Genomic DNA, 21929 nt, shown 5'->3' on the forward strand with positions numbered 1-21929 from the left:
TTTTGAATTCTTTGAATCCATCTGTATTATTTTGTCAACGTCCACATCGAAAGAAACTCCGCCGGCGCCTCTACTTCTATCAATTATTGCATGTCTTTACTTTCGGCGAATCTTCAAAATTAATTAGCTTATACGCAACGATAACGAACTTCTTATCGCAAAGCCGGAGATCAACTTTTGCAATAACACAACGCAATTATTTCCAGATGTCCCTTATCTTTCAACACGTAATCAAATAAACAAAATATAAGGCCATCATTTAAACATAATTCTAACACAAGAACAGCATTGCCCTGGAATTCAAAGGACATGATCGAAATTGTGTTAAAACTAAATTAGCGACCACATTTAACCATTTAACTAGGTACTGATACCAAATACAACATCCGCAATATTATTGTGGTTTGATGGCGTGTTTATTTTACTTTTTGTTTGATAAGATGAATTTGAAATGTTTCAAAAAAGCGCTCTAGATTTGCTCAAATGCACTACTTTTGCCCATGAGACGTACGTCACTGCGGTTGTAAGAACGCAATTCAAACCAATGATTGAATTTGAGGGAGCACACTTTTTCAATTAATTAACACGGCCTATTCGAGGTGCCTCAAGTGAATTTAAATTTTACAGAAGTTATAATAATCAATCAACCCGATGAGTAGTCCGACATGACTGCATTGTACAGACCTAGACGCGTAAGGTAATAGAAAAACTGGATGGTGTCACACATCCACAATGATACATCAATACGAATCGTTATCCGAAATGATAAAGCGAAATCACAGTAAGTGTCTGATTAGATGTAGTAACTAAGGTCGATATTGATCCATTTTTGGTTTTTAATCACTTTTTAAGATGGAGTGCCTGCAAGCGCTAGTTTTCTCCATCATCTTAGCATTGGGTAAGTTATCTTAATGCCACCGGTTACTAGGTACCTAACACCGTTTCTAGTTAACGCCTCAAATTCGACTGAGCCCAAGATTTCCAACGGATACACAGCTTCTAGAGGCCAATTTCCTTATTTGGCATCGTATCAATACCGAGGAGAGCATTTCTGTGGTTGCAGCATATTAAACGCCGAATGGTTGCTAACGGCGGCGCACTGCGTCGATCAAGCACTAAATCTTCCAAGGGAAGATCTTCAAATCGTTGCCGGTATACTCAAACTATACGATAGTCCACCGTATAGGCAAACGCGTCAAATTTTAAGACAGTACAAGCACCCCAACTATAACGGGTATGTTCAGATGTTTTTGTCGATTAATCTACAAATCACATTTTAGGGGTATTTCCCCGAACGACATCGGTTTAATTCGCGTAAAGACGCCTTTCAATTGGTCAAATGATGTGAACTGGATTGCTCTCCCTTATGAAAATCGCGAGTACGAGGGATTGGCTGTAATTGCAGGTTGGGGGTACCTCAGGTCTAGTTATCCGGCGCCGAGTGTCCACTTACAGTACGCTCGTGGAGGAACAATTAGAGAGAACGGTAACACAACTAACAGTCCCCGAAGTGTTCAATAGACAAGTCATTTCCAGAGTGCAATTCAATTGTTAACCAGTATGGGGTAGCGGTTGATATCCGAAGCATTTGTACCATTGGATACGATGCTGGAAATGAAACTTCGTGTAAAGGAGACAGCGGCGGTCCTCTGGTATATCCTGATTATCCCAATAGACCGGTGCAGATAGGCGTGATGTCGTGGAATCTGTCTCCGTGTGGATTAAATCGTTCACCAAGTGTTAGCACTAAGGTGTCAAGGTACATAGGGTGGATCGTATGTCGCGTGCAAAATGACAACGTTTCACCTTCTGCTCCTTGTTATTAGGTTGCACATAATATTTGGAAACATTGGGGGGGAAGGAATTCTTTTGTAACAAGAGTAGTAAATAAAAATAAACGTGACATGAAATTACGCAAAAATAATCTGCTACAAACACGAAAAGTTCTTAGACTTTCACTTATGCCGATTAATTATCGAGCAGGTTTCATTGTATAGGTGTCGATATTGTGGTATTGCATGTATTCTAGTGTGGCGTCAACAGAATTAAGACTGTAAATCTCTAAAATTCGAAGAACGGAAATATCAGTTACGGGCACTTTGCAGCGAAGACGAGCAAAGGCAAATTAAAAAATTTATGCTTGCAGTGGTTTAAAAGAAATTACGTGACCAACGATTTGGAAAATTGGAGCCTTTAAAAATTCTCAAACTTGATTAGCCAGGCAATTTTCACTGGCAAATTAATCGCCGTTTATGATCGAACGAAAGCCCTCGCGGACGTGGGAAAATATACCTAATTAAATTTATTCTCTTTTCCATCCAGACAGGGAATTGAGCGCGACTATCTAAACCCGTACAAATATTGATTTTAATTACAAGTCCGATAGCAAACTTTTGACGCGATCCGAATTAAATTTTCCTTGCCCCAGGGCGTTTCCGAAACAGCGACATTGTAATAGAGCGCGAGGTTTGTATTTCTTGAAATGCTGTGTGTGATGAATAATGGAGGAATAGGTGATTAATCACAGACATTTCGTATTACACAACTAATAGTCCACTGACAGAAAGGTTTAGGATATTAATGGTTCTAAATCACCTTTTGAATGGAACTGTATATTAGCTGAGTACCTTGTGTATAACTTTCAAAATACTTCTCTAATTACATACCTACTAGTGAGCTGAATTACAGCAACAATCAACCATATACAAATTCAGATCTAAAGTCCAAAATGTAAATTGTCTTGTAAAATTACAAAGAGGGAGAGAGATCGACGATCATAGATATATCAGTCAAGAAGAAAATCAGATAGATCTCTGGAGATAGAAGTTTTACTAATTGTGACTAACCTAATTTTTTGTTCAACGTGGAAGATCTGTAATTCTTACGGCTAATTTAGTTGAATCACCGTGTTTGCATGCTTAAAATCCGCCGACTTAAAATAATTTCTAAACAATGGCTTTTTGGATTGGATGTTTTGACAATTGATTGGGAAATACAGTCTCCGGATTCTGATGCTTCTGTTGGTCAGTACAATTCTGTTCTTCAAAGGGTATTGGCGTATATTCTCAACTTATTTGGATTGTTATTAAAACTTGATTTGACGTTTAAGATATCTCTTTAGTAAACTTTTACACTGACTGCCTTGTTCTTAGCGGCAGGAATGATGAACCAAAATATTATGTGATTTACTAACAGTCTTCTTTGTTGTAATTTCGTTTTACACACCTCTCTTTTACTTTATTATTACACTGCGCCAATACGCGGTGAAGTTGTTAAGGAATTTGCTGATGCACGCGTTATTGACGGACTGCGTTCTTTACTAACTGAAATACGCACGATAGCAGTTTATTCCAGACTCCCACACTGGAATGGATAAATATAAATATCCTCTTAAATCTCTTGTGACTGGCACACTATTGGTCACAATTTATGCACGTAATTTGTGCTGAGTATACACTACAATTCAATTCAAAGTTACAGCCCTTTGAATTTTCTTTCGAAATTGGATTCTAGTCTATAACTTTTGATGGAGAAGTCTGATCCAAAAAGGACGAATTGTTTTGGATTCTACGCACCAAAATTAATAAGAAAAAGTGTTTTCCCGAGAAATTTTGGTGTAGTCGATTTTTGGTAAAAAAGGAAGGTTTATACACTGCCTTTTTTTGAGCTCCGAAAAAAAAATTGTCTCAGATCGACCCGGAAAAAAATTTTCTTATAGAATGTGGCCTGTAGAATCCATAATTTCAAACAGTTTCAAGATTGGGCTACTTGTTCAAAAGTTACAGCCCTTTGAATTTTCTTTCGAAATTGGTTTCTAGTCGATAACTTTTGATTGAGAAGTCTGATCGAAAAAGTACAAATTGTTTTGGATTCTACGCACCAAAATTAATAAGAAAAAGTGTTTTCCCGAGAAATTTTGGTGTAGCCGATTTTTGGTAAAAAGGGAAGGTTATACACTGCCTTTTTTTGAAGCCCGAAAAAAAAAATTGTCTCAAATCGACCCGGAAAAAAATGTCATAGAATGTGGCCTGTAGAATCCATAATTTTAAACAGTTCCAAGATTGGGCTACTAGTTCAAAAGTTACAGCACTTTGAATTTTCTTTCGAAATTGGTTTCTAGTCTATAACTTTTGATTGAGAAGTCTGATCGAAAAAGTACGAATTGTTTTGGATTCTACGCACCAAAATTAATAAGAAAAAGTGTTTTCCCGAGAAATTTTGGTGCAGTCGATTTTTGGTAAAAAAGGAAGGTTATACACTGCCTTTTTTTGAGCCCCGAAAAAAAAATTGTCTCAGATCGACCCGGAAAAAAATTTTCTTATAGAATGTGGCCTGTAGAATCCATAATTTCAAACAGTTCCAAGATTGGGCTACTAGTTCAAAAGTTACAGCCCTTTGAATTTTCTTTCGTAATTGGTTTCTAGTCTATAACTTTTGATTGAGAAGTCTGATCGAAAAAGTACAAATTGTTTTGGATTCTACGCACCAAAATTAATAAGAAAAAGTGTTTTCCCAAGAGATTTTGGTGTAGTCGATTTTTGGTAAAAAAGGAAGGTTATACACTGCCTTTTTTTGAGGCCCAAAAAAAATTGTTTCAGATCGACCCGGAAAAAAATTTTCTTATAGAATGTGGCCTGTAGAATCCATAATTTTAAACAGTTCCACGATTGGGCTACTAGTTCGAAAGTTACAGCCCTTTGAATTTTCTTTCGAAATTGGTTTCTAGTCGATAACTTTTGATTGGATTCTACGCACCAAAATTAATAAGAAAAATACTTCTCAAAGTATTCAAATACCTTGCGAAGTATTCGAATACTTTACGAAGTATCCAAATACTTTGCGAAGTATTCGAGTACTAAATATTTGTGAAAGTATTTGAGTTACAAATACAAATACTGCTTCCATAAAAGTATTTAATTACAAAGTATTTGAATACTAAAAAGTATTTACAAAATCGAAATACTGCCCAGCTCTGGTAGAAACCAATTAATACGAATAAATAATTAACTTACATCGGTTCAAGCGTCTAGATATTAGATATCTTAGATATGCGCAAGTTACTGAAATCTAGTACGTATGAAATAAACTGCACCAATATAGACAACGGCAAGGTCACTCTCGGTTAAAGAGTATTGACCAAAATTTAATCAGTAGTCCTTTGACCATTATCTGACCTGTTTCTGAAAACAGAATTGGAAAATTCGAAACCGTTCGCGAATTATCTATCATGTACACAGACGGACAGACATAAAGTCCAAAATCATGAACTCGCTTTTTGTCGCTCGTTAATAATAAAAGATACGCTTGTTGCCATCAGCAATCATTGCTAACTAGATAAAATTCGAAGTAAAAACAATTAGAGCATTTTATTAGGTATCCTTAAGAAAGTACTAAAAGTGTGTATATAATTCCACAAAAAAAATCAATAGGTAACCTTGATACTTTGTCTCATCCTAGTTGATATGTGCTCAAGGAAAATGCCGAAAACGTCTAGCTGGACTGTATTTTACATTACTCTTTAAATTGCCAACTAGACTGGTACTTTCGGACACATTCGCCGTAAAAAATTCATAAAATTTTCACGGTGAAACAAATAAAGGGAAAACCGAAAGATACTTACGATCTCCCGGTTCGATCACCCATTTCATTTATCTTGCTTATGGAGTTTTCCCGTGGGGTAGGTACATTTATTGTTATCCACAAACGTGAAAACTCTTCCACCTATTATCGCCGTGGGGAGGGATTATATCCCGAATACGTAAGCCACAACTTTAACGCTCCCTTTTTTTTTTATTTAATGCAGCTTCGCGCAAACAACAATAAATAGACGAGATAAAAGTAGTAATAGAGCACATCTGTCCATTTAGGAAAAAATATTGGTCAAACACTGAACGTTTCTATTTTAACGAGTTGAGGCATCTGTTAGGTAGCTTCCCGGCGAATTTAGCAAGGCTAGCATGAAACAATAGCAACAAGTAGAAGGTACGTTCGGTATTTGATGCAAGCGGAGTAATGGAAGGAAGGTAGATGATAGCATTGATCGATTTCTATTCATGCCTCTAAATGTTCATTCTACTTCGGATAAAATAGTGGGGGTTAAATTATACCCCTAAACCGGACATGCGACAATTAGTTGTGTTCGCGCAATTCAATGCGTGGATACAACTCGATAGGTACGTGAAAACTGAAGACGACACAAAAAGCAGGCATCTTCGGGCACAAAATCTTACGTCACAGGCACTTGCACAATGTACTCCTCTGATAGCCCTCTGTAACAAAAAGCGAAGCCGCTCCATTCAAACAAGGGTCGCATGATCGAAAGGTCATGCAGTGTGTAGTGGTTACTAATTTTCCCTGAAAATTCTTGACAAGTCCCCTGAAATCGAGCCCCTTAATCGCTCGATTCGTGACTTTTTGTCAAATATTTGGGAAAGAAACATTATTAAAGGGTACATGATTAGACAGTGCTAAAACTACATCAGGTTATAATTAAACTGCGTAAATACGAAATTTTCAAAATAACATGCTAACAATAAAAAAACTCTTCTTTAAAGGATGAAAACAACGCACAATAAGCTATAAGTTACTCCATGAGCAAAAATAACTTTCGGCATAAATGTGATTAAATTTGCGTCATTTAAATATTGATACGAAATCGGGTTAGTATAAAAAGCGGAATGAAAAATTGTTTTAATCTTACTTGGGCCACGACAGATTGCTTCCCATCGGTACGTAGCACCTTTGTCGGAGTATTCCGTGCCAGAGCTGGACGCCGATGATACCGAAAATGAAGAATACGAAAAAACACAGCAGCAACACATTTCCCAACATTGGCAATGTGTCGAGCAGCAACATTACCAAAATTCGCATACCTGAAAAGAAAAATAGCGTTAGTAATTAGAATTTAACTATAGTTTTGCGATTTTCCAACCCCAACTTCGTCTTTTATTATATTACAATGCTCGTTTTAAGATATACACTAGCAAATTTAGCAGGATCTAATACGCAGGTACAGAAACGTCCTCAAGGTTCTGAAGTGTTTTTTCCTAAACAAATTTTTGTCAGGATAATATTAAGAATTTATTTGGATGATTGGAATCAATGAAACATGTCATTCTTACGCAGTGATTTTCAATGAGCTTCTATTCTTTAATAGGGTAATGACGTTTACATAGCGACCGTAGGGATAGGATTACATCCGTTTTAACAGGGATATAACTTTATATTTATGAATAAACTGAGCTAAAGCTATCGTGGAAAATGCTGGCCGTTTTGTTTTTTTGAGATAATCAACAGCCTTTCGGGATTGGTTGAAAATTTAGACAAGAGAAATTCGCGTTTTGAGGTTCAAGGCGACCAGTAAGAGAGATTCTTGCGTGTTAATCGTTGGGGTGACCCGATAGTTTTTCCCTTTTATTAACAGCGACCGATTCAAAGTGTCGTTAAAAAATTGAACCCTGTTGACCGGGAATCATAAGTTTAGAAATGTACAGAAATTTTGTTTCAAGAACAGAGGTTTAACCAACTTATATGCGAAAAGACTCTCTGTACCATATAACGGATATCTCACAAATTTCCCAGAGATTTCGTCATTAAGGATAAAAATTTTTTTATTTTTTGATCAGTTGTATTTTTGCGAGCTCCTAGATTTTTGACCTTAGGAATCTATGTAATTTGTTCATTTTACCTTTCTAATTTTATAAATTCGAAATATTGAACTTACCGAATTTTTCTAAACTGTTTTTGGTTTTATGAATTTATCTGCACTATGTTCCGTGTTTAGTAGAAACAGCTCACATTGAAATGTCATGAGTACGAGGTTGCAAATTATCCAATGTAAATTAAAAGAAATGCACTTCCCCGTCGCTCATCTTTGAGGTTACACTGCGCGTTTGCGACTATACATAATCTGCCACTGTGTTTCCCCTAACTTTTACTTCGTTTAAATAACTTCGCTTCTTCCGCAATTAAAATTCGTGCAAAAGACCTGTACTCTAAATCCGTCGCTGCTCATCTCTCTCTCTCTACTTTTTGTACATTGCCATGCGAGCTTGAAAACGTAACCACCGCAACAGTGACAACTAGCGTCTCTTTTCCACCAATCGCAAATACTCATTCCTATCAACTTACGTTACAGCTACTATATGCAGGCGCAACCAACGCAAGGTTGACGACTTGTTTGTATTTGTCCAGGCTATATAATATTTTTTAACAAAACCGGGCTTTTCATGCAGGTGAAATGATTGGAAATTGGGGAAAAATAATTAAAACAGCTGAATTTTTTTGCGAGCGAAATCCCGGGAGTTGAATGGGGTGGAAAGTGGTATTTTGCAATTTGTGCCAAAGTATTATTTTAGGCGAAAATGTTCAATTTAAAAGTTATCGAGAATAAAAACATATACAACTTTTGTATCTGCACTATTTCGCCATAACCTCAAATTTTTCGAGAAAAATGAGAAAAACTGTTTCGTTTTCTACTTTTATTTTTCCGGAAAAAAATCGTAAGGGTCTGAAATGTAGAGGAAGCATAGCTTATTTTGTGATAAAAAGGAGGGAATTTTTTGGGCCCATAAAGTTGAGCTGTTTCAGAGATATTCACGATTTTCGAAGAAACCACCTCTTTTTCAAGGGGATGAAAAATGGATTTTCTTTCGTCGTACATAGCTGCGCGGGGTAGCAAAATTTTCGTAAAAAGCAAAAATAAAACATATTATTCTAACAGAAAATTTCGAGAAAATTGCCAGAATGTGGAAAAACAGTTTTATGACATACCGGGTGGTGCACGGTAAGTAGGAACATAGGGATTTAATATGGAAAATTACTTTTATGCAATACCCAGCCCACCTGTACATTTTACAGAAAAAACTATAGAGTTTAAAATTGTTCAGAATTAAAAGGTGCATACAAAACTGTTTTTACATGTTTTATTAAGCTTTTGGTATACCCGCAAATTTAAAAATAAATTTCAACATTTCTGTTATTAGTAGCAATTCATAAAACAACAACAAAATCATGGCTATTGCTACTAATAACGGAAATGTTGAAACATATTTAAATTTGCGGGGATACCAAAAGCATAATAAAACATGTAAAAACAGTTTTGAATGCACCTTTTAATTCTAAACAACTTTGAACTCAGTTGAACTACAGTTTTTTCCGTAAAATTTACAGGAGGGCAGGATGTTGTACAAAACTAATTTCCCATGTTAAATCCCTATGTTTCTACTTACCGTGCACCACCCTGTATACGGTTTTTGACAGCATAAATAGCTTTTTTTTACAACTAAATCAAAGTGTTGGATTCGCGCTAATAAAGATTTTTTCGAAGTCTGTCTTCTCTCTTCTCTATTTATCACGATAAAAACCATGTATAATCTTGAAACTGTTTCCCCAGTTTTTGGCGATTTTCTTGGAATTTTTCTATAAATAAATATTTATTATTTTTGATTATTAAAATATAAGTCCTTACAGACATTTTACTACCTGGCGCAACTCTGTACGATGAAAAAAATAGATTTTTCATCCCTTTGAAAAAGAGAGTTTTTTTTTCGAAAATCCTGAAATCTCGGGAACGGCTCAAATTTAGGGGCTCATTTTTGCCTCATTTTTATCATAAAACAAGCTATGTTTGCTGCAAATTTCAAACCTCCCGATTATTTTTCGCAAAAATAAGAATAGAAAACGAAAAAAACAGTTTTTTCGGAAAATTTGAGGTTATGTGAAAATAGTGAAGATACAAAAGTTGTTCATTTTTTTTGCAAAACACCACTTTCCACCCCTTTCAACCTCCGAGATTTCGTCTGCCGAAAAATTGAGCTGATTTAATTATTTTTCCTCAGTTTCTAATTATTTCACCTGCATGAAAAACCTGGTTTGAGCCGTTAACTAATTTTTTTTGAAAATAAACTATTTAGAGCTTTTTAGCCTACGATTTTCATCATTCGTGGTGGCCTATTCTTCAAATAACCAAAAACCTTAAATGTCGCGAAAATTCAAAATCCCTCGTAACACGTGGCGCCAAAGCTGGAAAGTAGCTATCGGACTGGCCCGCTGGTTCAAAATTGTCTAAATTTGTCACAAATCGGGAAATAAGTGATAATTGGTAAAATCGTCAGCGCCTACTCTGTCTCACCCCTACGACACACATCAGTGTCCTCTGAGAGTGCTATTCTACTGCGGCTACACGGGTAAATATGCCCCGAAAAACATACTATAAAACGATTAAAAAAATTTAACGAGAAAGAGAATGAAAATTCAAAGTGATCTAAGTCCCCTCGACAGCTACCGTTACCGATTAAGGCGCACTAGGCCCAAAAAGCCTAATTCGTAAGGTAAAGACCGGAGTAGTATAGACCAGCGATTCTCAACCTTTTTGTAATCGCGACCCCCTATTTTCTGGGTCTGATGACCGCGACCCCCTAGTACTTAATCCTATTGTTAATGCCATTGAGGAACCCAGTTAAATGAACTACAAGCTAAACTAAATATTTTTTATTTATTGTTAGTGAGTTGAATACATACAACAGTTATGTAATGTCCATTTTAAAACTATGCAGTCGGTCATATTTTCCAAACTAAAGAAGATATTGAAAATCGCGAAAAAACTGTTTCGGGGGTATCGAGGGTGAACCAGAATGACATTATGAGTGACAACTCCCCACCCCCTCAACTCCCCAGTCCCCCTCTTCAAAAATCCTAAATGGCCCTCAAAAATCTACGCGCGACCCCCAGGTTGAGAATCGCTGGTATAGACAACTTAAGACCTTCTGCAGGGGCATCTCTAAAAAGCATTACGCGGGCCACTCTGTAATTGGGCGAAAGCCTGTTGAGGGCCCAGAACAAGAGAGGGACAATAAATAAAATCAATAAATAAATGAAGCCCAAGTCTAGGGGCGCATCGTTTCAAGGGGCGCACGTTGTCAAACTATAGATGGTTGTGCGTATATAGATATTATTTTTAAATGTACAATGTAAATAAATAATGATTTTTTTAAATAGAACGTTGTGTATTTTTAGTTGTTGCGATCTTATTAATTTTTTTCCGACTAATTTGCCATAGCAAAACTCACTCACTTTGATGAATCGTAGCGACATTTTTTGAAGTAAATAAAATTTGAACAATAATATTAATCCGAGTAAAAGGCAACACTTTGATAATGAGAAAGTTAGATTTAGTGATACAGGGTGTTTACAATGAAATGGTAAGATTTCTGAATACAAAGTGCTATAAATATTTTTTTTTCAAATGGAACTACCACTATTTTTATTTCGCTATTCTATAGTCTTTTGTGTTCTCTTTCATCAGGTCTTTCATTTTTATAAGGGACCCCGAAGTTTACAGATTATTCAATATTTCTCACAAAAGTACCTACCCATGAGTTAATTACGGGCGGTAATTAAGGGCGCACAAGAATTAAATCCGGCCCTGCCTGCAACAAGTATTGTCAAAGAAAATTGTCTAGTTAATGGTACAAAAAAAACACTCGTTCACAAGCACCCCAAAAGTCCCAGATGTGCGTTCTTGTGTAATGAAAAAGAGGATGAAATCAAGCCTTTACTTAGATTTTTGAGTATGATATTTTAGAAAGACTCTTTCTAATTAGCTTAAAAGTGTTGGGAGACTCTCAAAATGGCCCAGACCATCAGGAAACGTCGGTAAAACAGTCAATACTTGCAGTTTCTGGGAAAACAATTGCGTAAGATACATATGTACCTATGGGGATGATGTAGCTAACAAAAATTTGTGGACTGGTGGCTTATTCAAAAACCGTGTTTGTTTTGGTAATTGGAATTTCTGTAATACAATTCTGACCCTTAACACGTACACACTACACAGCCAATACCACTTTCGACAGACAAGGTTATAAGATTAGTCCTTTTAGATTAGTTTCCAAGTCATGATTGAACTTTCTCCAATGAATTAACCAGATCGTTACCCTTGATAATGAGATTAGTTAAAAATGCAACCTGTAGAGAATAATTCAAATTTCCCTTAACTTACAGTTTTCAATTTTTTGCTTTGGGAAACCTTCCCTCCAACAATTGCTCGCTGATCCATTTTATCACCTGAATTGACGCGCTAGACCGTATATGAATTTTCGATTAACACTACGTAAACCCTCCGCATTAAAATAACCAACTTGCCCGTGTGAAAGCAACGATATAATGAAGAATTGTTTACGCTTCACGCGTTGATAAGAAAGTATGACTCTTTCATAAGGGGTCGAGCAGGTATTCAAGGTGAATTACGCTTATTGAAGATAAGCAAATACCAATAGATGTCAAACAAATCGTGGATGTAATCGTAAATTTGCCTTTCGAGCCATTATTGAATCAATTCCAAGTCGCATTAAGAAAAGATACACGTAATCTGTACCTCTAGCAGAAAGATAAAGTCTTTAATCGAAAGCTGTCCCCGCTAACAACCCTTAGATTAAAGGAATCCAATCGCGTCTTTTTCCAGACGTACTCGATTGAATTTATTCCATTTCCAATTTCCAAAGTCCGAAGAAAAATAAAACGATAAATCCGTGCCAGCTACTCATAGGCAAGCTTCATAGTTTCGAGCACAGAAAGATCCTCAGATTCTACTTGATGAGCGAGCAGTACGTGAACGTCATGTTTACCAGAAAAATTAGCGCTGGAATTTCTCGTCCTTATCCCTTACGGCCTGAAAGTGGCGAGATCCGTATCAGACTAATGAGCGTCTATTGTCTTACATAATAAAAAGCTCAGTCCGAGTGCACATAAAGAGATGCGGAAAATATTTTCATTCAGTCAACTGATCTTTACTTACGATTGTGTAAGATGCCCGAGATAAAGTCGAGCATAATACAACAATGGCTTCTTATTGCACAAGTTGCTCTAATTTTTAAGAGCCTCGCTTCTCTTCGTTCTTTCTCCCACTTTTAATCAGATATAACCAATTAAGGTTTTTTTTGTTGATCTTCCATCGACGTATCTGAGTCAAAATATTGTCCTAATCCCATTTCATATATTGATTCGGTTGCTGACTAACCGAAACGAACGGTGATTGGGTATGTATACGCAAAGTAAGCAGAATTTATAAAATAGACAAATTCCTTTGTTCAAACTAATAAAGAAATGCGAATGGAAAATCAATGTTAAGAATCGGGAAAGATTAAGAAAAATAAGACATTGAACGTTGAGTTTCATTTACGAGAAAAAAGAAGCTCTTAAGAAAATGGAGTAATCACTATCTACCGACTATTTCCCCAAAGTGAAAGATACAAAACATAACAAATTAGGGACGTGACAGCCCAACCATAAAGAAAAGACGCGCGTTTTCACTAACTTTAGATAAACACGATACGACCTGTAACATTTGCTAATTGCCCTGCATTTAATGGCAGACTGTCGCGACGAATCTTTGCATAATTTTTAAAGCCAACAAGATCGGCTGGATGCTGCAACTCTTCTGAAATTTGCAAAACAAAATGTTGGAACAGAAACAGCGATTCATGATTATTAGGGTCCTTTTGGGAATTAATTAATTAATTAGGTGTTTGTTTCGATAGTTATTGAGTGTGGGCAATAAAGGCATTTATTATTATTATTAATGTTCCAGTCTTGAAATTATGACAGAAAATTACTCACACAATTTGTTGGAAATGTCAATTATCAAAGTGGAAGTATTCACCATATCCCTATTCAGTTTTACTGAGGCTGAGTATAGGACAGTCTTCACCACTTGCCAAGAAATTGTTTGATTAAAGAAATTGTAGTCGGAAATTTGTGAGGCAGAAGAAAAAGCTCTGACGAAAGAAAGCTTTTCAACTAGGATGAATAGCGAAAACAAATGGTGAGAACAGAAAGAACGGGTATGGATTGAGAAAGATAGAGAAGAAGAAAGAAAGAGGGAAAAATACGCCAGTTCCAACATCAGAGGAGAAAATCTGGAATTCAAGGAGGTTTGGAGGTGACAAAGGAGAAAATGAAATAACCATACAAGAAAACAAGACAGAAATGTAAACTATTTGATTAGAAAAAAGGACGGAATTTTCATTTCATCTGATATAGGAACGTAGACAGGTAGAACGAACGAAACAAAGCAGGAAATAAATAGGAAAATGGAAAGGAAAAAGAACTGAATGAAGACGATTATACAGAAAATGGAAACAAAGGAAAAAGAAGGGAAATCCAATAGAGGTATGGAGACGAGACCGAGGATAACAATCCTGGATGGACACACGAAGAAAGCGGGGAAGAAGGGGGTGAAAGAAGTACACGGGGAGGAGTTCTTCAGTTCAAGGATAGATCAATAACGCAGAGCTAATATAGTCAATAAAAATAAGTAGGGTCTATAGAATGAAAGAAGAATTTAAACAGAAGAAAAAGAAGCAACTGAGAGATAATGACTAGGAGAGCGGGACAGGATTGATCAAGGAGAAAAAAAGAGGGAAAGGAAGGCAAGGATGAATGCAGTAGGGCGGGGAAAGGAATACATAAGTTCTACAATGGATAGAAATAGGATCAATAGATCCGGAGTCAATAAAAGTTAATAAAACTAGAAAAAGTAGTCTAGGGAGCCAAGACGATGAAATAATTAATTGAACAAGAGTTGAGAGTCAAAATAATCAATAACGTCTATGGAGTAAAAAAATAAGAGAGTCAGGAGATTCAGGCGAGTCGGAAAAGAATTGAGATTGAAGAGAGTGAAGAGAATGCAAAGTGTGAATAGTGTGACAAAGATATACAAAAACTCAAACGAGCCAAAGTGAAAACAGCCAAAAAATGAAAAGAAACAAAAGAGCCAAAACGATAGACAAAAAGGTCAAGCGCAAGGATAATATAAAGCATCAAGCCCATCGATGAAATAACAAAAAGAGTGTTAAAAGGTATATGTATTGCCAACTGAGGTAGTGGTTAAGAGGTCCAAATCCATCACAGGGATCAAAAGAGTCAAGAGATTCTGATGAGTCGGAAGCGCCAAGAGAGTGAACCATGTTAATAGTGAGCCAGAATGTACAGTCAAAAAATCTGAACGAGTCAAAATGGCCCAAAATCAGTAAAAGCAAAGGAATTGTAGCAGGAAGGAAAAAGACTGTGGTGACACGGTTACGCGAATGATGGCGTAATAATGGCAACCGAGGGAAAACAAATGGAGGACGTCATAGAAATAAATTGACACGTACTAGAGAAGGAAGGAAGGTAACGAAGGTGACCACGTTTGGGAAGGGAGGAAGGAAAATGGAAATAGAAGCGGAGGGAAGAAGGGGCAGGATTAAGAAAATATGAATAAATGGAATACTATATGACATGGAACAATCGGGTAAAACGCACAATTAAGAGTAATAAAAACAAAGGACCGATACAAACCTTGCAACAACAAAAGGGAACAGTTGGGACTGTACGAGGGAACAACAGATATAAAGCGCGGAGTGTGTGCCCAACTACCTAACGGAAGGACGAAGAAAACTCAAATAATCGCTAGGTGCAGGTGTGGAAATGAAATGAAGAGAATCTGATTAGGATGTAGAGAGCCAGAAAAATGAGGAAAATCAGTAAAGAAATATTAGACGAAGAGAAAAGTGAATGAAAAGTAATATAGAAGGGAAGTAGAAAAAGAAGACTAGGCAGCCAAGCGAGAATTAAACATTAAAACAAAGGGGAATGCACACAAGGAGGAAAGACAGAAAGAGAATGTGCAGAATGGAAGGACCAATGTTTACGTTAAAGATTGGGATTTTTTTAGCATACTAATATTCCGATCCTTTTGCTAATTATGAGAAAAACAGGCATTTAATTCGTTTATCTAAAAGTTGAGGGGGGGGGGGGTTAGGTACTTGACGTACATGTCTTTGGTAGTTTGTGAAGAAACGAATGGAAAGGTAAAAAACACAGCTAGAGTTGCTGCGCCTTCTCTCTCATGATGACAATTTTTTTTGCAGTCTAATATCAAATGGCTTATTAAGAGTGGCCCCGTGGCTGGAATGTACCATAGGTATATATTAGGGCAGCAAACTCTAATGTGTAGTGAAAGTTACAAACAGTCAACTAACCAGCAAGCTTAGAGGAACCTTTTTAACCCTGGGACTACAATTTAGAGTGTGCCTGACCCTAATAGTCGGTGGGGTGGCCGTTTAAAGTTCTTTAGTAGGTGTATTACCAACGTGACGTTTGGCATCTTTCCGTTTGGTACCACTACCCATTTGTAATACCTTCTTCGTGTTCTGTTTAGGTCATCCCATTCCGTCCCTCCCCACGTCTCCGTTCCCTACATCAACACCCATCTCACCACTGCAACAAAAAGGTATTTTCGGGTCCGTTAACTTGGCCCCCCCACTGAGAGATTTGATAGTCGTATTATTTTGAAATGAATGCGCTCGTTATGCGCTCATACGCGCCACCGATAATAACTCTTGCGCCATTATCGTTTTTTAGAAATCCGAAAAAACATTTGGGGGGGCCAAGTGAACGTAGCCCCCCCCCCCCAGTACGTATTTTGTTCCTTGTAACTAGGTCACCTGATACATTTGGTTATGCGCTCAATTGCGCCACTTGAATTAAAGCTAGCGCCATTACGGTTAAGCCATAAAAAAATTTTAAAAAGGGGGGGCTAACTNTTTGGGGGGGGGGGGGGGCAAGTGAACGGAATCTCCCATAACGCATTTTGCTATCCCCACAACACATACACTCTAAGAAAAACAGAATTTGCTTGCCATCCCCGCCATATTCCTCAACATCATCTGCATGTCATCCATTTCCACCTTTATTCTTCTTCGTCTTCCACCACTAATATTCTGTATCCCGATCGTACTTTGTTACCCTTCTCACTTTCTCTCCGCCTCTCCTAAAATTTGTCTCTGTACCCTTCTCTCTTTATAAGGCAACTCGTGATCTATGCATATCCAGCTTTCCTTTAACTTTTCCTTTCTCCTTTCCCTTTTATTTTCCGTGGCTGGAAATTTATTTCCCCCTATTTAAATCGTTCTCGCCTCCTATACGGTCGTCTCTACTTGTAGGTTTTTTCCCAATCATTTTTGTGCTTTCTCTCTATTTTTTCTTTTTCCATTTTTACACGTTTTATCGTTATATTATTATACCTATATCTTGTCTATTTTCTTCCTTTAGTTTTCCTTCAGGTCCTTGATAACTTTGTTGATTAGACGTTCCGCATTCCTGAGACCAAACGACATCACCGGGAACTCGAATATTCCAAAAGGGGGTGTAATGGCGGTCTTCTCCATGTCCGAAGGCCTGACTGGCATTTGATGGAACGCACGCACGAGATCAAATATTTTGAGAAGATGGTGCATTTATCCAGAATCTGCGATACGTCCTGTGTATGGGGTAGTGGGTAACGATCTGGAATAATTTCGGCGATAAGCTAGTGATAATCTCCACACGGACTCCAAGAACCGCCTTTCTTGGGAACGAGATGAAGCGGGCGCGCCCAGGAGGATTGAGAAGGTCGTCAGATTCCTAATAGTAGAGCAGTGTAGCAGGAAATCAAAGTATGAAAAATGTTCGTTTGAACGCTAGGGCCATAAAAGTCCCAAAATTTGCGTTTCTCCTTTTTTTCCAAAATTCCTACTCCAGGATTTGAAAATAGTTAATACTCTCAGTTGCATCAGGCCAAGATCCATTTGTTTTAAGTTATTTCGGCCATTTTATCTGTTTTGGACTTTATTCGTAAGTTCTACTTTTTCACTTGTTCCATTCTTTTCGTGACGCATGAAGCGAATATTTCGATGAGTATTAACAAGATTATTTGGAAATATTCTGGAAGAAAATGTACAAGAGATGTACGAGACACGTGCGTCGGGATCGCTAAATCCAGGATTAAATTTATGTGCATTAACGCAATTATTTATTTATGAACTGTTGATAATCGCTGTTAACGTTAAGTACTGATAATGCGTATATCCGTTACGTTCCCGTTTATAATAACTATAATGCCTGTTAGGTTGACAATTAAAGATAGATTTACAACACGCTAATATAGCAATGTACTGCCCCTATTAATTACTAAATGCAAGTTACGCAACTATTATTCGACCTACACAACAATTAACAATACATGCACGCGAACTGGATTTCATTACACCAGAAATTATATGCAAATAACCCCCTGCCCTGTTTTTGCTTTAAATAGAAACTGCGTTCCCGTTTCCTACGCCATACAAAGCACTTTCAATTTAGCATTCTATATTTACACACTTAAGGCTGGTAAAGTAGTATTTATATGGTTAGGTAAACATCCCCTTAGTGTGGATACCATAATAGAAACTAATTTAATTCGCGTTGTGAATGAGCGATGATGATTAAATCATTCTCGTAACTTAATTTTATGACGGAATTTATGCTTGATGAAACCATTTAAAGACCTATTTTCAGATGTAATTCTTGAAAGGAGGGCTGATCAATATTTTAATCACAACATATTTTTTAAAAGGGACTTTCTTGCTGAACTTGATTTTTCTATGGGTTTGCTCGCAAATTCAAACCCAACATTTTGAAATGAATGTATACCTACTAACTGACTTATATTTCCCATTATTTGCCTTAATCTTTCTCCATGTTTTCATTAAGATCAGAGATAGTAGTGATCTTTAGATGTGTATTGATTTCAACTACGTCGTTTACTTTCGAGTACAACCCTCCTACCTCCGCTCTGGCTTTCTTGAAAGCAACATGATTTAAAGCGTAGGTTTGTGGGAATGCTGCTTTTTTGTTATTGATCGTCATTTTTAATCGAAGATTCCACCAAGGGAGAGGTTTCTTTATCAATACGTCTCCCGGGATTGGTATGCTGATGCTTTTTGCTTAATTCAGAATTGATTTAGTGGATGTTTCAACATTAATATTTGTTGCAAGCAACAGATTGTCTTGGAACGTGGGCCAATGAGCCTTAACTGTGATGAATCGATTCACTACTGCCCTTTCAGCTACAATGGTGCGGTCTCAATGCTTATAGGGAAGTGGTCACCATTATGTAGATCATCAATGTGCCGGGGAGACCAGAGTCAGATCAATTACAGCAAAAGATCGTGCATTGTGATAAGTTGGACAACTATATTATCGTTAGCCAGCCATTCTCCTATTAGGTGTCTTCCAGCATCATTTCTCAATGACCTCAGAAACTGGCGTGTACATTCAGATCTCCTGCAAAGAAATGGCGCGGGAAGTTGTTCAACCAGCTGATCAAGATCCACGATTTCCCAGTTGGCACCAGGAAGATACACGGTACATATGGTCACCTTAAGTGGTGTAATTATTTTAATTGAAACTGCCTCTATAATTATCTTTTTCGTTTCAGCTAATAGGTCACTATTATTAATAGCTGGTGGGGTACTCGGAGCAGAAGATGGTACGAGTTTTTTTATTATACCATGGTACCTACGAGTTCTGCGATTTCTGCCCTTATTATTTTCCTGATTTCAGGTACTTGTATTACTGCTGCCAGATGATGCAATTGAAAAAGTTGCCTAACTGATCCTTTCATTTGATTTGCTTGTGAGTATGAAACTCTATTAACCAGTACCACATCCTTTGTATATTGTCGAATGGTCTTCTTTGCAGTTTGGACAGCTTTTTAGAGTAACATCGTGTGGATTTTTTCCACAAACACCTATTTTAGGACTATTACAATTTGATGCAGAATGCCCAAACCCATGGCAGTTAAAACACCTAACTGTAGATAGAATACATGGTCCCACGGTAAGGGAATACATTGCACAAAGTCAAAACATGGTTAGCACATTCCATCCCTTTTAGCTTTAATTCGTCTGACTTCTGTCACAAATTCAAATGGACAGTACACAACCCCGTTACAGTGAGGATGAAATGTTATTTCTACTTCCATATCTGTCATTCTCTTTATATTGAGTAGTCTATTAGATTGGGCTTTTGATTTACTTTCAATTAGTAAAGAGCCTTTTACCTTCCTTTCAAAATCATCACCACCAAACAGCATTATTAAAATTAAAAACGGAGTAACCCTCTCAAAATTTACCTTCTTTTTCTTAATAAGTAAGAACCGGGGCTAGGAAACCTCCTTTTATTGCCTTCTTCTTTTTAACTGTGTCAGTAGTTTTCTAATGCGCCGAAGCGTGGACTCCTACCATTGACGCCGAGCAGCCGCTTGATTACGGTCGGGTGATCGACTATCTGAACCTCCTTCGTTTTCGAAAACCGGAATCTATTGCGAAGTCGTCATAAGTTACGTTTTCACCGCCAGCATTAATCGTGAAAAATGGGATAATATGGAGAGCGGGTAGGTGAGTACTAAAAGCGGTTGGACTCGTCACCTTTAGTGTCCATTGATCGCCTTTTACGATCTCCAGGACGCGAGTGGGTCAATTCTACCCCCGAGCCCACAGAGGGTAAACACAATTTTTTGGTGTTAACCTGTTTGACCAAAAAATTGGAAACACTTGATGGTTAGTTATAATCACTACGTAAGGCACGTTTATGTTCCTAATTGATTTTTTAAAAGGGCCAATCAGCATGATTTTACGGCTACGAGCAACCAGAGCTCAGCCCCTTCTTCAAGTTCATGGCAGTAAACATTTACGTAGTTTTAGCACGGGTTCTTTGTGATAACAAAATATCAAATTCCTGCCCATGTTATGTCCTTTTCTCCTGAAGAGTATTTATACTTGACCGTATCGTGAGTATTTTCTCGAAAATTATCGTATCAGTGGTAATACTAAACGTTTTTGAGGAAGAGTACCATACGGTACTATGTTTTTGGGTTTTTATGTTTTTAGGCGCTTTTAGATAACACCTCCTTTATGTTCATGTCGAAAAAAAGCCCTCCTTACACCTAACTTTCCTTCAGAACTAATCTACGGAAAGGCTTTACGTTTAGGTTTAGATAGATTGTTCCCCTTGTACCTAATTCTCCACAGAAATAATTCAATCTAAGGTTCAGGTTTAATTATGGCCTTATGGTTTCTAGATAGGTACTTAATTCTTCTCGGAAGACGGTCAAGATTCACCTTTTCCCAAACGATCTCTACACGTTAATTATTAGCCTTTTTAAAATCCACGGATACTTTGAAATAAAAAATGTTTTAGGTTTCGAGCTTCATAAGTATCTCTCTCTCCCTTGTGTGCTCCTGATACCTTTAATGCCACCTAAAGAAGCCGTTTAGGTTTTACGCGATAGGTAGTTTGGTCATACTCTTCTAATCCTTAAAAAGTAACTCCTTAATTGCTCACGTTATAAGTTCACGTTTAAGTAATTAGCTCCCAGAGGTTTTTCTGATATTTTCATATGAGCTTATGTCCTAAACATCTTAACTTTTTAGATACAGGGTGGTAAAGTTTTCAAAAATAAATCATTTATTATTAATATCTGTAATACCACTTTAGATATTTTAATGAAATTGGCATGTATGTACTATGTACCCAGAAATTAAAAAATGTGGTACGTTAAAAAATGCCTCTGGGTACATAGTACATACATGCCAATTTCATTAAAATATCTAAAGTGGTACTACAGATATTAATAATAAATGATTCATTTTTGAAAACTAGACCACCCTGTATCTCAAATGTTAAGATGTTTAGGACATATGTTCATATGAAGTTTTCTTTTTAAAATGTACCCAAAAATCGCCCCCTTCAATATTGACATTCAAATATGAAACACCCTGTATAATTGCAAGAGAAACAAAACGCCAATCTCAATTTATGCCTTGGGCTTGTTACATACGCGACTGCGATTAAGTTGATTTCTTGTTAATTAATTAATTAATATTATAGAATCTTAGAGAGTGTTAAATAAAGCTAGTTCTATATCTAATTCGATTAAAATTTCAGGTTTTGCGTCCAGGTTTAAATACTCCCCCACATCTTAGATTCAGGTTTAAATAGGTTACTTCTTTATCTTTAAAAAAAATTGTGAAACAATAATGGATACTATTTGTTTACATTAGATATGAAAAACCTTAAACTAC

At 36.9% G+C, this 21929-nt stretch overlaps 2 protein-coding genes across 3 annotated transcripts in view; one reads left to right on the forward strand and one right to left on the reverse strand.

Annotated features, from left to right (window-relative positions):
• LOC116178196 (voltage-dependent T-type calcium channel subunit alpha-1G) overlaps positions 1–21929 on the reverse strand; it is a 361671-nt gene that overhangs the window by 51181 nt on the left and 288561 nt on the right. The window contains exons 1-2 of one of the 2 annotated variants that reach the window (XM_031497629.1): positions 12002–12081; positions 6701–6872 (exon numbers count right to left, since the gene is read on the reverse strand). In XM_031497629.1, coding sequence (XP_031353489.1) covers positions 6701–6870 — 170 coding nt within the window. In that variant the 5' untranslated portion in view covers positions 6871–6872; positions 12002–12081. Of the gene's footprint in view, positions 1–6700; positions 6873–12001; positions 12082–21929 lie in introns of those variants that run through there. The other variant, XM_031497627.1, reaches the window with a different exon arrangement.
• LOC116178200 (trypsin-like) lies at positions 773–1913 on the forward strand. The gene is made up of 4 exons (XM_031497633.1): positions 773–898; positions 949–1234; positions 1281–1486; positions 1537–1913. Exons 1-4 carry the CDS (start codon positions 853–855, stop codon positions 1824–1826), a joined length of 828 nt encoding a protein of 275 aa, XP_031353493.1. The 5' UTR covers positions 773–852; the 3' UTR covers positions 1827–1913.

This window comes from Photinus pyralis, unplaced genomic scaffold (genome assembly GCF_008802855.1).
Source record: "Photinus pyralis isolate 1611_PpyrPB1 unplaced genomic scaffold, Ppyr1.3 Ppyr1.4_LG8, whole genome shotgun sequence".
In the NCBI taxonomy this organism is placed as follows: Eukaryota; Metazoa; Arthropoda; class Insecta; order Coleoptera; family Lampyridae; genus Photinus; species Photinus pyralis.